Source organism: Poecilia mexicana, unplaced genomic scaffold (assembly GCF_051168715.1).
Source record: "Poecilia mexicana isolate PSO_F unplaced genomic scaffold, ASM5116871v1 scaffold_17, whole genome shotgun sequence".
NCBI classification, from domain to species: domain Eukaryota; kingdom Metazoa; phylum Chordata; class Actinopteri; order Cyprinodontiformes; family Poeciliidae; genus Poecilia; species Poecilia mexicana.
Genome location: NW_028263386.1, coordinates 27,358,490 through 27,372,009, shown reverse-complemented (window position 1 = coordinate 27,372,009; position 13,520 = coordinate 27,358,490). Strand labels below are relative to the sequence as shown.

General features: G+C 41.2%; 2 protein-coding genes across 2 annotated transcripts in view; one reads left to right on the top strand and one right to left on the bottom strand.

The window, feature by feature from the left end:
• artnb (artemin b) overlaps positions 1 to 6,452 on the top strand; it is a 36,058-nt gene extending 29,606 nt beyond the window's left edge. Inside the window, exons 3-4 of the mRNA XM_015012265.2 lie at positions 1,564 to 1,783; positions 3,965 to 6,452. Of these exons, the coding sequence (XP_014867751.2) occupies positions 1,564 to 1,783; positions 3,965 to 4,476 (732 nt within the window). The 3' untranslated portion in view covers positions 4,477 to 6,452. The remainder of the gene's footprint in view (positions 1 to 1,563; positions 1,784 to 3,964) is intronic.
• A 4,185-nt stretch (positions 6,453 to 10,637) lies between these two features.
• Positions 10,638 to 13,146, bottom strand: ptger4c (prostaglandin E receptor 4 (subtype EP4) c). Its single transcript, XM_015012263.2, has 2 exons — positions 11,433 to 13,146; positions 10,638 to 11,312 (listed from the first exon to the last, which is right to left on the bottom strand). Exons 1-2 carry the CDS (start codon positions 12,291 to 12,293, stop codon positions 10,722 to 10,724), a joined length of 1,452 nt encoding a protein of 483 aa, XP_014867749.2. The 5' UTR covers positions 12,294 to 13,146; the 3' UTR covers positions 10,638 to 10,721.
• Between the last annotated feature and the right edge of the window lie 374 nt (positions 13,147 to 13,520).

The following is a 13,520-nucleotide window of genomic DNA, read 5'->3' as shown; positions in this document are numbered from 1 at the left end:
TGATGTATTTTTCCAACTTTATATTTTCAGAAATTTCAACTGATCACCTAGAAACATTTTTACTACATTTTTCCCACCATTTTTTATGCCTTAAGAAAATCAAAAATACTTTGGAAAAAATCCTGATATAAATTATCATAATTCATGCATGAAAGGGTTAAGGTGGCCTGCTGGTTTTCTGCTGCATGTAAATTCGATGTTTTTCACTACTTGTGCAGAATATAATTTCAAACTTAATCTGAAAATAAGTCTGACACTGATCTGGAATCAGATTTTTAATAATAGCAGCACAATCACAATGTCCATGTAAACATAAGCATCACCATGCAGCCTTTCTCTGTGAATGCTTGGATCAAAGTCAAAACATTTAGAAATAAATATTACAGATTATAAATGATAGTTATAAGGCTGGTGATAATAGAGCAAGAGTGATAAGAACAGTTGCATTTTTGGTTTTAAATAAAAATAATTAGAATATGTTTTCAGTTTTTGTTTAAGATTTTAAGCAACACTGTAAACCCATAAAACCATTGCTCTGTAGTTCAGTGATTCCTCCAAAACGTTTACATTTCCAGAAGGTGAACATTGGGAGCTGATGCTGATATCAGCATTTATTTTTCTCCATGTGGATCTGCTGCTGCGGCTGCTGGTACATTTCTGTTCAGACTGGTTCAAAGCAAACAGAGAGAAAAATAAATGAAAATGGTGCCAAATAAGTCGGCTCTGCAGTGGCAGTCGTGCCCCGTTCTCACACAAACAGAGAGTTTTGTTCTTTGTGGTCAGTTCTCACTTTATTTACTATAGCCACAGCCAGCAGAACTCTCAAGAGGAAAACAGTTTCAGAGTTATTTTCTTTTTGAAACGTTAAGCGAGAAGAATTCATCGCACTGCTTGGATCAAAGCTAAAGCAGAAAGCTGACTGTCGTCATTGTATAGATACAAACTCATACTTTTATTTACCTTTCTGCTGGTAGAAAATTGATCGTCATGCAACGTCACAAATAAAACACAACATTAAAAGCTGACTGTTCTAGTTCATAGTGCTTTTATTACCCACAATGCAAATCAGTAGGAACTGACAGGATGTAATTACACTGCAAAAACACAAAATCTTACCAAGTATTTTTGGTCTGGTTTCTGGTCCAGATATCTTATTAAACTTGAAATAAGACAAATTAACTTAAAGGTAAGTTTTTAGCTAGATATAAAGGCTTCTTTTACGTAAATAATTTCTTAATATTGATGAAAAAGTACTTGTTTCACTGGCAGATCATTTCACTTTATAACATATGAAAAACATCTTGTTATAAGTGAAATAATCTGCAAAGGCACAAGTACTTTTTTGTTAATATTAAGAAATTATTTACTTAAAACAAGCCTCTGTATCTTGCTAAAAAGTTACCTTTAAGTTAGTTTGTCTTATTTCAACTTTAGTAAGATATTTGCCCTAGAAACTAGACCAACATCACTTTTTAAAAAAACATTTAGTGTTTTTGCAGTGTAGCGTTTTGGTGTGCTGTGTGGAGCTAGAGGTGAGGTCTAGTTTGTATTTTCTGTGCTCAGGTTCTTCTGTGGGTGCTCATCTCCTTGCTGCCTCTGGTGGAAGGAGCTCACATGAGAGCTGCTGCTGCTGGTGGTGGACTGGGATCAGACCTGAACCATGCTGCAGGCCTTCTGGAGGCTCAGGAGGGGAGAGACTTTCCTGTCACGCTGCCAGAGGTGGTGGAGGACAAGGAGCAGGAGGAGGACAGCGAGCCTTACCCCACATGGCACGCTCTATACGGTACTGCAGAGAAAGCCCACTGCGCTGATCGAAGTCTGGGCTTTAATGGAACATGCTAATATAATACCATGTAAATGTGTTTATGCTCTTTAAAGCTGCAGTGTGTAGCTTTTATTTAAAAAAAAAAAAAAAAAAACTTTTTTACATATTTGTTGAAACTGTCACTGTCGTGACAGTATGATCTGTGAAAAAATGGAGTTACTCTTCCTTCTCCAAGTGCTAACTAGAAACAAACAATCAGATGTAGTAGATGGGTCTTAGTCCTGCCAATCATTTCCGTGTGTGCACCGCTGACCCCCGTACCTTTTCGCTCTCTGCTACAAAACAGCAGATTTTGTCATGATTGCTAAGGCTAGTTAACATGGATAAACAGTTTTCCAGTAACAGTGACTTGTTTCTCCACCATTAGCACATTTATCAGCGTGTTCATGAGGTTGATTGACAGCGCTAAACCAGAGAAGAAAGGTTTTCATACTTTAGCAGTTTTTGAGTAGTTTTAATTTCAGTTAGTTTTGACTTCAGATTTCCAATTCTATTTTAGTTTCCATTAGGTTGGACTGTTTGCTAGATCAGTTTAGGTTTTATTCATTTAAGGTAGAGTTTCAGTCTTTTTTTCTAATATGAGTCCATCTTGGAGCAAGACTGAAAAAACAAACAAACAAAAAAAAACTGAAATAGCTGTTGGTGCCAAAACTCAATAAAATCACCAGTTTTTAGAAAGTGTGGCCAAATGAATGACCAGACCTACAGTTATGAAAGGTATGTGGCAGAGAAACGTTAAAAAAAATCCAGTAAACACAATAACATCATCTGCAAGCAAGTCTCATGGACACAATGAAGTGGTCTTTAAGGCTTGTGGGATTTTCCCAACGTAATATTTTCCTACATATTATATCTGGTTTCTCTGCAGGACACTTTTAACTGAAACACAGTTATATTCAAAATAATCCCAAATTGGACTCTGGTGCTTTCTCTCTGCTTTTCCTGACACGACGCTCTGTGAATGCTCATTACAGTTTCACTTGCAAACTCTTGTTTTTATTTTTATATTGGTTAGCAGAACCGTTTCTTTTGCATCTAGTTTTTCTTATTTCCTTAGTTTTGGTTAACGATAACAACCTAGAAGAGAAGCAGCCAAGATGCTCATGCTAACGGTTTGCAGTTTGTCACAAGCTAAGCAGAGAACACAGCAAACATGGAGGAAGGTGATCTGGTCAGACGAGAGGAGAACTGAACAGAGTGGCAGAAAGCTACTTTGAAGAGATCATTCATGCTGCCACCACCACACATGGTGGTGGCAGCATCATACTGTGGAGAGGATTTCTATGGCCATTAACCAGAGGGCATAGAGAATTAAATTCATAAAACACATACATGTGTAATGTGGCCTAGCCAAAGTCTGGCTCTACGTTTGTGGTAAGACCAGAAAATTGAACTAGACGGATTCTGTCCATCCTGTCTGGCTGAGCTCGAGTCTTCTGTAAAAACTGGGCTGTCAAAAAAGAAACAGAAGCAACAAAATGCTGACTCATGGGAGTTAAATGCAAAAGTGTGCCACACTTCTCAAATTTCTATCTATAAAACTATTTGGGAACCATAATTTTCCTTCGACTATGCAATTATGCCCTTCTTGTGATGTTGTGCCACATAAAACTGTGAGGAAAAAGACACAGAGGAGAGCTTGGAATGTGTCAAAGTGTTAAAAAATATTCCCGATTCAACTTCAGAAGTTTTCTCAGATATACTATACGTTGGGGCGCGGTTGCCACCAAATACATCATGTATCCACTTGTACCGTGTATTTTCACATTAATTACACTTGAAATAAACCCAAAGGTATTTCTAATAAAGTTAATATAAATATCAAGCGCAGCATTATAGCTAAAGCCATAACGCTCCACTTGTGAAAGTAAGTCTGCAGAGCCTCACATTGACACTCAGACACCAACTCTGAGCGTCGCTCTGCCGGACAGGAAGAATTTGTTCTTAATAAATCACCTGGTTAAATAAAAGAATCCTGGTAAAGAACCATTCATTTGATTCAGGTGTGCAGGAGGAGTGAATCTAAAAGCATCAGGATCGTAGACTTGAAGAACTGATTATGTCAATAACTACACAGATCCAGCCTGTGTATCTTCTGTCATTCTGTCTGCAATGTCCTTTTCTTGTTGTTTTTTTCAGAGCCCTTTGTAGTGGACGAGCTGGATGACCATCCCAGCGTCCGCTGGGCAGGGCGCTCCCCACGCTCCTCCGACCCCACAGCACCTCAGCCGAAGGGGTCGCAAAAGAAGAAGAAGAGACGAAGGAAGAAAGGAGAGGACGAAGGAGAGGAGGCTGGGAACGTGGACAGAAGGGGGAAAGGTAAAAGCCGGCCCCCAAAGCAGAGCAGCAGGGACTGCCGGGTGGAGAAGAAAGAGATGAAGGTTAGGGACCTCGGACTGGGCTTCGATTCAGACGAGATCGTCCTCTTTAAGTTTTGCGTGGGCTCCTGCCAGAGCTCCAGGATAAACTATGATCTGGCGCTGAATGCGCTGCTGGAAAACGGCTCCCTTCCGCGCCGCGTCGCCCGGAAGGTGAGCAGGAACCCCTGCTGCCGGCCAGACCGCTACGAGCCGGTTTCCTTCATGGACACCTCCACCACCTGGAGGACCATAGAGTCGCTCTCAGCTGCCAGCTGCATGTGCATCGGCTGAACGGACGCTCAGCGCTGTGTGCAAAAAAAAGAAGACCAGAGGGAGGCGCTGTAGCACATGGGAAGTAACAGAGCCGTGTGTTGGGCACAGCTGGACGAAAAAGGGCTTAAATCAGAGACTAATGTGGAGCAGCAGCAGAGAACGAATAGACTGTTTTCACATCCATGTCGGACACGGGATTCAGGAACCTGCGGGCCCCAGAACTCCTCCGAAGAAAAAACCAACCAAAAACAAAAACTTCTATCTAAACGTGTTTTGACTTTTTGTTGGAAGAGACCTGAGATAAAAGAACAAAAAAGCCTAGTTAAAGGACTGACACTGTGTTTATACTGTAACTTTAACTAAACGCTTACTGCAAACAGTGAAACCAGCACCTCCCAAAAAACCCCAACAGTCTTTTTCTTCCCCTAAAGCCCCGCGTCCGCCCCTCACCCCACCCCACACACACAGAGACCTCACATTGTATCTTTTTCTATACGTTCAGGTGAACTCAGCCTAATGGATGCCATGCATCTTCATGTATTACTGTGTAAGAGTAAAATATATTTATTACAGATAAATTATTTATTTATTATGGCTTCATATGAGAGCTGTTTTATATGGACTCTATAATGTAGATACAAATATATCTATTTATTGCCAAGATTCACATTTCACCCTCGCAGCTGCTTTTTGTTGACTCCGTCTCAGTGATTCATTTCCACATTTTTCCAAATGCAGGAACACAAACCAGACAGTTACCGTAACTATAGTTACTGTCTCTCTCACACCGTTCAACCCAACCAGCAGAACGTAAATTATCCTCCATACTGTCGTAATGATCCTGATTTATTTTGTTTTACCTCAACGTCGCCTCTCAGTCTTGATTCTAACATGTAGACATGGGCCAGTAGAAAACTCTCATAACATGAAGTAACAACAGCACAGCTCCACGGTATAAACACAAACTTTTAAACATGACATGATCTGTTCCCCTTTAACAGAAAAGCTGCAGGTATTTCTGCAGCTGCTGAAATGACAACCTCCTAATTATTTATGCAAAATATTTATTATTGTTAAAAATCCAGAATGAACAACTGGTAATGTTAGAGCCAGAATATTGGACATTTTTCTGGTCTCCTCCTTACAGAGTAAAGCAAATTCAAGAAGCTGGTTTTAGTTGGTTAGTTTGGTTAGTTAACCAGGCTTCCTGGTTAACTAACCAACTAACAACCAGTTGGTTGTTGTGAAACAACCAGCGGTTGTTTAACATGCATGCCACTTGTAGCTTTGTCAGCCGTACTTAAAAACAGCATTACTTTGAAAGGAGTGCTGGGTGGTTCTTCTAGTTTCTACACCATGACTGCAGCTGGATTTGTCTTCTGTGTGAGCCAGGAAGCTTTGTGGGTGTAGAAGAGTTCTTTCAGCCAGCTGACCAGCAGTCACTGCTGGATCTGGAAAGTTGTGGGACCCTGTGCGAAAGCCAGGTGCAAAACCCCAATGTTTTTTTTATTCATGCAAATTACCATAGATGGATAGTGTGGTAAGCACTAAATTTATCATCGTTAGTTGTTGTCATCATTTTCGTTTTCTAAAACAAACTTAGTATTTGTTTGTTTTCACAAATCCGGGCTTGTTGCAGCGAAGAGGTGTGGGTATGAGATGATCACATCCTTCAAACTATTGAGTTTGCTTTTCTCTGAAAGGAGACGTTACACAAGTCCTGAATACCTGAATGTTTCACTTCTACACATAGACGCCTTGACAACTGAAAACACCTCACAATTTTCTGGGGGTGCCAGAAAATTTTAAATTACGTAACAAAACCTTCAACTGTCTTTCATGCATTGCAGTGGTTCCATAATTCATATGACGCTCGCTGTTACCCATCATTATTATTATTATTATTATTATTATTATTATTATTATTATTATGAAATGTTCTATTTTTTCTATGGCATTATCCTCCTAGGGAATAAAGTTTTCAAAAATCTAAATAGTATCATCATTGTACTGCTCAGACATCTGTGGTCAGTTTTCTCAACTGAAACATTTTTGGAAAATGTTTTCAAAAATGTTGCTGCTTTCTGGAGTGAGGTTGCAGCACCACCTGGTGGCCGAAGCTGAAAAGTACCGATTTAACCTGGGAGGTTTGCGTCGTAGCTCGCACCTCTGATCACAGACAAACAAACAAACCCAAATGACAACAACCAGCCTTAATGTTTTATTCATTTATTTATTTTTCCTCACGACCAACAGATCCAACATAAATCTCTGAAAGTGTCTGACTGACAAGTAAGACATTTTTTTTGTGTGAGTGCATAAATCTTAAAAATGAAAATATGCAATATGAACACCTAGCAAATGCACAATGTTTACATTAATTCTCCACACATTACAAATAAAGCAGTGCTTGAAATGAGAGCATACAGATCAAAAGCAACACATGATGGATGAACATCACAGTAGATGGCACTAACATTTCCACTTTGAGCATTAATCTCTGAGGATCATACACAACTTGTACCCATGGGGTAGATTAATATAATATTTCTGCGCCAGTGCTTAGAAGAAAAAAAAAAAACATTCCTAATCACAGATCCATTCTACAGCAGATGTTTTTTCCTGGAAAGATTTCCATCACTGGCCAAAGTGGAAAACGTGTTCTGTTCTGCTCTTCACTCCACAGCTTTATAATTCTCCGGTTCCACTATGCACAGCTTCAGACCTTACATTCTACTACCTCACTTTGTCTTGTGCTTTAATTTTGGGAGCTATGAAGACATCTGGCAGATGCTTGTAGAACATTTTCCCAAATCCAGTTTTAGACTAAAGAGCAGCATGTGAGTCAGCACCACCACTGCTGGATAGACTCATGGTTAGTGGCTAAATGCAGGATTTCCCATCATCCTGACCAGGCCTTGCTCATTGCATGAGGTGGTACGGTGTTTTTAAGATGTTCAACAAAATGTCCCACATTTTGGTTGGACACGTTGCTGTGATTGGGCTGAAAACACAGAAAACTCAACACTGCTGGAAGAAGAAATACAACCAGAACCGGAAAAATTAAACATTGGGTTATAAAAATAAAATACAACAGGAAACTAACAATTATTGGGGAAGTGATTCCAAATGAACTATGTTTAACTTTTGTAAATGTCTAATTTAAATCCTTACTCTGTGTGGTATTTTATGTTATTTTTCTTATTAAAATTTTGTTTGGTTTTGCTCCACAGTTAGCTATCAGAGGTCTGCAACCAGGGCCACATTCAGTGGCTTCCCATGTCTCTACACAAACATATAAATCTCACTGTGTTTCAGTTTCAAATAAAAGTTACAAATTGGAATTTTACTCTTCAGTATAATGCAGTGTGTGAAATAGCTAATACTTCATTAGCTTGTTAGATCATGAAACCTGCTGGCAGAAACCTGATTTTTAACATCACTGAGGCAATCTGCTGAGAGGAAACCTTTGAAAAATGTCATTTTTCCACATCTAATGAGATTTTTCTACATTCTAAAGCATGAAACATGTTGAAGTAAGACTTATAATTACCAGGAAAAAAATTAAGATATGGTCTACTAAAATTCTTCTTAAAGGGACAGTGTTATGTGTTTTCCAGGCACATAGTGTAATTTTATAGCACAAGCAACTATGTTAACTGCCGTTGTTATGAAAATGATTTATGTATCAAAAATAACATAAAAGTAATATGACTTTGCAGTTTGATGCCTTGAAATCGGTCTCTGTCTCTTTAAGAAGCTCCTATGCTTTCTGACACTCCGCCTTCAGGAAGTCCAATCAGGAGCTGTGTGGAAAACATCATTTGGTGAGATTCAAGAATTCCTCAAACATGCATGAAATAATCAAGGCAACACTCCAGGTATGTTTTTGAAGACCAAATAACAGAACATAAGGTAAAGCTTAAAAAAGTTGATTTTCCTTGATACCCAGGTTAATTCCAAACATGTGTTTAAATCTGCCTTACTCCCTGGTTGTTATGGGGACTACAGCTGCACAATATTGGAAAAACTGACATTGTGATGAAAAAATACACAAATTTTAAACAGATGACTTGAATAACACCTTAAGCTATGCTATCTTCCTGCCATCTTTGTCTGTATTTGAGAGTTATTCCTAATGTTATGGCTGCAAAATATTAGAAATCTTGCAATAGGGATGTAATACTGCAATGAAGACATTATGAAATGAAATTACATCAAACTTAAGTAATGCTATCTAGGTGACTAAATATGACATTAGCATGAAAAAATACAAGTTCATAACACTTTGAATATTTTAGCCAACAATGATTGCACTCCTTTGTGATATGAATATTGCACACATTGATACTGTGATGATGGCATATCGACTAGGATATAATGTGCAGCCCTTAGTGGTGATGCACATTTCCCTTTCTGCAAAAATGTCCAACTTAAATTTCTTTGACATCCCATTGTTTGGTCACTTACAAGCTTTATCTTACTTTATCTTACTCCAATATGCTGATGGAGTTGGTTTTCCATTAATCCAGCTGACAACTTCAGCTTGGTCTCAGATTTCCCAAAACATTTATTCCCCTAATTGTCCACCAGGGAATTTTCCTCTCACTCTGCTTCCTGGAGCAGCTTTGTTTTGTCCTGGACCTGGACAAACATGACTGCTACACTTTAGAAGAGAGCCACAGGTTTACAGGGCTAACTCTTCACTAGACTTGCACAAAAGCACAAATGAAATCAACTCACTGAGTTGCGACTCAGCAGGCAACAGCAGAGAGAACATTCATCTGGGTGATCTGGAAGGCTTCCTCACTCCCTGACGCAACACACACATCCACTCCTCCACAGCAGCCCACCATCCAAAAGAACCGTTTAGAGACAGGCCAACACCACATCCATAATCACTGTACACTATTTCAATCCAGCCTTGACCAGTGAAAACATTGTGCTTTTCATGTTTTCCTACATCAGGTCGTTCTGAGACACCAAAATGTTTTTGGCTGTTTCACAAATAAAATAAAGATTTCATAATAATGTTCAGTGTAGATCAATCCAGCTGAGGTCCGACTGATCAGTCTAAATATGTGAGGTTTTATTTCCCAGATGTTCTGACTACTTTAAAACACATAAACAACTCTTTAACTTAGCTCAGAATCAAAAAAGTTAAATAACACTAATTCCAGCCTCAACGGTTTGTCTTTTTTTTTTTTTTACAATGCTTTCTGTTTGCTCACCACAAGAGGGCGCCCATGTTCATGGACTGGTAATGCAAATAAGCAATAGAAAATCTGTTCAGAGCCTGATTTTCTTACATGGTGTTGTGCCAACCTCGGCAGAAAGCCTTCCTGTTTGTATCTAAAACCGCTAAAAATGCTCACCACCCAAATGATTTATGAGTATTTTTATTTTACGTATTTATAAAATTCAGCTGCCTTCTCTGTCACAGGCAGACTAACTGTAAACATTCTGACGCTTTGTCCTGTTTATGAGTGCAACTGTAGCATTAATGACATAAAATGCAGAGAGGTGGTGAAAATAATGTGGTGTCAAAGTGCAAATCATTCCTGGACATTATGGATTAAAGTACAAGTTAAGACATAGTTAAATAAATAAAAGTGTTGTTTTTCCTTTTGGAAGTTGCAGACTGTGTAAAAATTGAGCTTTAACATTTTATATGATGTTTGATTATTTGGGGCAGAGGTGTCAAAATGATTTTAATGTTGAGTCACATCAAGATCATGAATGTCCTTAAAGATCCGGTTATAGTAGAATGTATTGATGAAACTAACCATTATCAAACTGTTGAAATATTAATAAATATCTCCTCTTAAAAATAAATGTTGAACACATTTGGCAGGATGCTGATAAAAACTGCTTTGATTTGATTAATAAAATAATATTTAAGCACCCGACTGTTGTCCTACCATTATGTGGACTCCTAGAGTCTGAAGGGCCACATAAAAAGTTGTGGCGTGCCAGATTTGGCCCCAGGGCCATGAGTTTGACACATTTTGTTTGATGGAAGGAAGTAGAAAAATGGAAGCAAACAAAAACAGATAGAAAAAAATATACAGCCATCTGGGGAACAGAGACAGGGTGAGTGGAACTGAGCAATAACCTCAAGAAAACCTTCAAGAGGCACTTATTGGGATGCTTTAAATCATATGGTGTGTCGTCTTTTTCCTGACTAAAGCCTCTTTCTTTATATGTTGCGCCGCTGGCTCATTAAATGTCTCTGGGCGGCCCTGGAGCCCATCCTGAGGGCATCAGAAGCATTTGGCAGACTGACTGGAGCTCGGGGTGCTGAACGTGCAGGTAACGATGTCCACTCTGCGGACGTGCAACACGCCGCCCTGCCCTGGAGAAGCCGTGTCCGCCGCATCCTGTCCCGGGTGAGTCGTTGCTTCTGCTTCCTCTTCGCTGCCGATGATCGCCGCGCACTCCACGCTGAACGGGTGGAAGTTGACCCGCGCCGTGTCGTACTCCCACGCTTGTCGGAGCGCAAAGTCTGTGAAAGAGGTGTTCTTGATGGACAGCGGGAGCAGCGGCTCGTTCCTGTAGCTGGCCGTGCGCAACGACGCGTAACTGGTGTCGTTGCTGTGTATGGATGGGGGGGTGTTTTGACCCTCCACCCAGCTCTTTTCGTCCCCAGGGCCGTCCTTTGCCCGTGTGATCACACTCTTGAGCCTTCCGCAGCCTTTCAGCAACAGGTTCTTTCTGCACAAAATGTAGACCCAGGGGTCCAGGATGGGGTTGAAGGAGGCGAAGCGGATCGCCAGCATGTCGCCCTGGTAGTCAGGTCTCCCCCCAGCAGAGATGTAGGAGGGGTCGTAGAGCTGGTTCACAAAGATTCGCACCTGGCAAGTAAAAAAACAAGCAAATAAAACATAAACAGAAATATGTAAATTGTTGTTTTTGTTTGTTTGTTTGTTTGTTTTTTTCACAATAGAACCATGGTGAAGATAATTCAAACTTACCACTAACGGAATGGAGCAGACCAGAAACACGATGGTCATGAAGACCAGCAGCCAGAACATCTGGATCTCTGCGGCAGAGGTTACAGAAGACAGCCGGGGGAAGCGACGCCGTAACCCGCTGTGCTCACACAGCTCCGTCCTGACGATCCCCGTCCTCTGGTTCATCCCCACCAGAGACCTGCACACCGCCAGGTTGCACATGACAGTCACCGCGATCAGCAGCAGCATGACGCCGCCGTACAGGAAGGAGTAGCACGCGCCAACCGGATCCACCGACCTCCAGTCCAGAAAACACCAAGTGCCGGGGAAGTGCCTGACGTGCTGGCCGAAACCAAAGCTGGGCATGATGCACAGCACGATGTTGGCCAGGTAGATGACCAGGAGCGCAAAGCGCGCCATGGTCCGGTCTATGTGCTTGGAGTAGAAATACGCGTGGTTGATGGCCAGGTATCGCTCCACCGCCATTGCGCAGAGAATGGACATCCCAGCCGAGCCGAAGAACAGCATGGAGAAGGAGAAGAAGTGACAGAGCAGCACGCCTCCCGGCCAGCGGCTGGCCACGTACGTGGCGATGACCACCGGGCTGGTGAAGCACGTGCCCAGCAGGTCGGTGATGGCCATCCCGCACACCAGCGTATAGAAGGTGGTTTCCTTCTGCTCCTTCTTGGAGACGCACAGCACGACGATGGCGATGAGGTTCCCCAGAACTCCCACGGCAAACATCGTGGCTGAAGTGACCAGCGACTTGGACTCGAGTCGGAGCGCGGGGAAGGTCGTGAGGTTGTGGTTGAGGAGATGAGAGTGCATCGGCTCAGAAACATTGGTGTCCAGTTCCCCAAACGCAGCGGTTCCGTTAATCATTCTTAAAAAAACAAACAAAAAAAAAAAAAACAAACAAAAACAAAAAAACCCAACAACAACTAAGTTGGAACTTTGAGTAAAGTGTAGAAAAAAAGTTGGGAGGAAAAACTAATTCATGCCTGCAAAGTTTGTGAATCATAAGAAACTGTTCACTTTAGTCCTCAGCATGCCCACATCAAGAAGCAGCCGCTCTGTTTACTGTTTCAAGCGCGCGAGGTTGCAGGTACTTAAGCCGCGTGCTGATGTCAGCCGAGTGACGCGCGGGTAGTGCGCGCGGCGAGACGGGTTTCCAAGAAGCCCACTGCTGCAGCCAGAGTGGGATTAATATTCAGTTTTTTTCTTTTTTTTTATTTTTATTTTTATTTTTGAGCCTACAGCTCAGAGGTAAACACGTCAGCTGATGACACTCGTGAAAGCAGCTGTTGGAAGGAAATCTTCATAAGCCGTGGAGGTGAAATATCTCGAACAGATACTAACAAAACGAAATGCATTATTTAAAGGCTTCATGCGTGAAGACAGAGAAACGCGCCTGAGCCACGCTTCAGCACCAAGGTCAGCGGCCCCTCCTGGAAACACAGCCTGCAACTTCACCTTTTCACCTCTGGGCTTATTGATCTGTGGTGAGTCTAAGACTCTCCTGGCATTTAAAGCCGGACCTGTAGACAAACAGCCTGTCTGAACTAATTGAAACCTTCCCCTTGGCGACCCCCCACCCAGCTTTCTCTTTGGATGCCTCATCTTGTTTATGCGACCTAATGTAACCCACACATCATACTGACAGAACTACCACTTACACAGAGCAGAGATTTGTACATGTTATAAACCTCTGGACAGTGTTTTCCGATTGCTTCTATTGTAGTTGTTGTATTTACGGCTCTAGAGACCCCCTGTTTATCGGCAGTGACCTCAGCGTTTTGGTGTCCAAACACATAATTCACAAAGAGCCAATCTGCTCATCACATCTGACATTCCATTCAACCAAAAAATTGCTACATCTCTTATTTTTAAGCTCACAGAAAATCTACTGTTTATTATTTGCCCTCTTTGTCGATTTCATCTTTTTGTTTATAATACAAAAAGGAGTTTGCAAATGATGATTTCATTTCTTAAATGTTATCCAAACCAACTTGGCCCTATCTGAAAAAGTAGTCATCTGTCTTTGTTAAATCATTTGTTAAAACCTGTCAAAGCTATTAACAATCTAATGTAACTCAGACAGTACATAAC

Bases quoted from the DNA above. Each gene is read 5' to 3' on its own strand.
- ptger4c (XM_015012263.2), bottom strand. From the start codon at position 12,293: ATGATTAACGGAACCGCTGCGTTTGGGGAACTGGACACCAATGTTTCT. The intron at 11,313-11,432 runs GTAAGTTTGAAT...TTTACTTGCCAG, and splicing joins TCTGCTCCATTCCGTTAGTG to GTGCGAATCTTTGTGAACCA.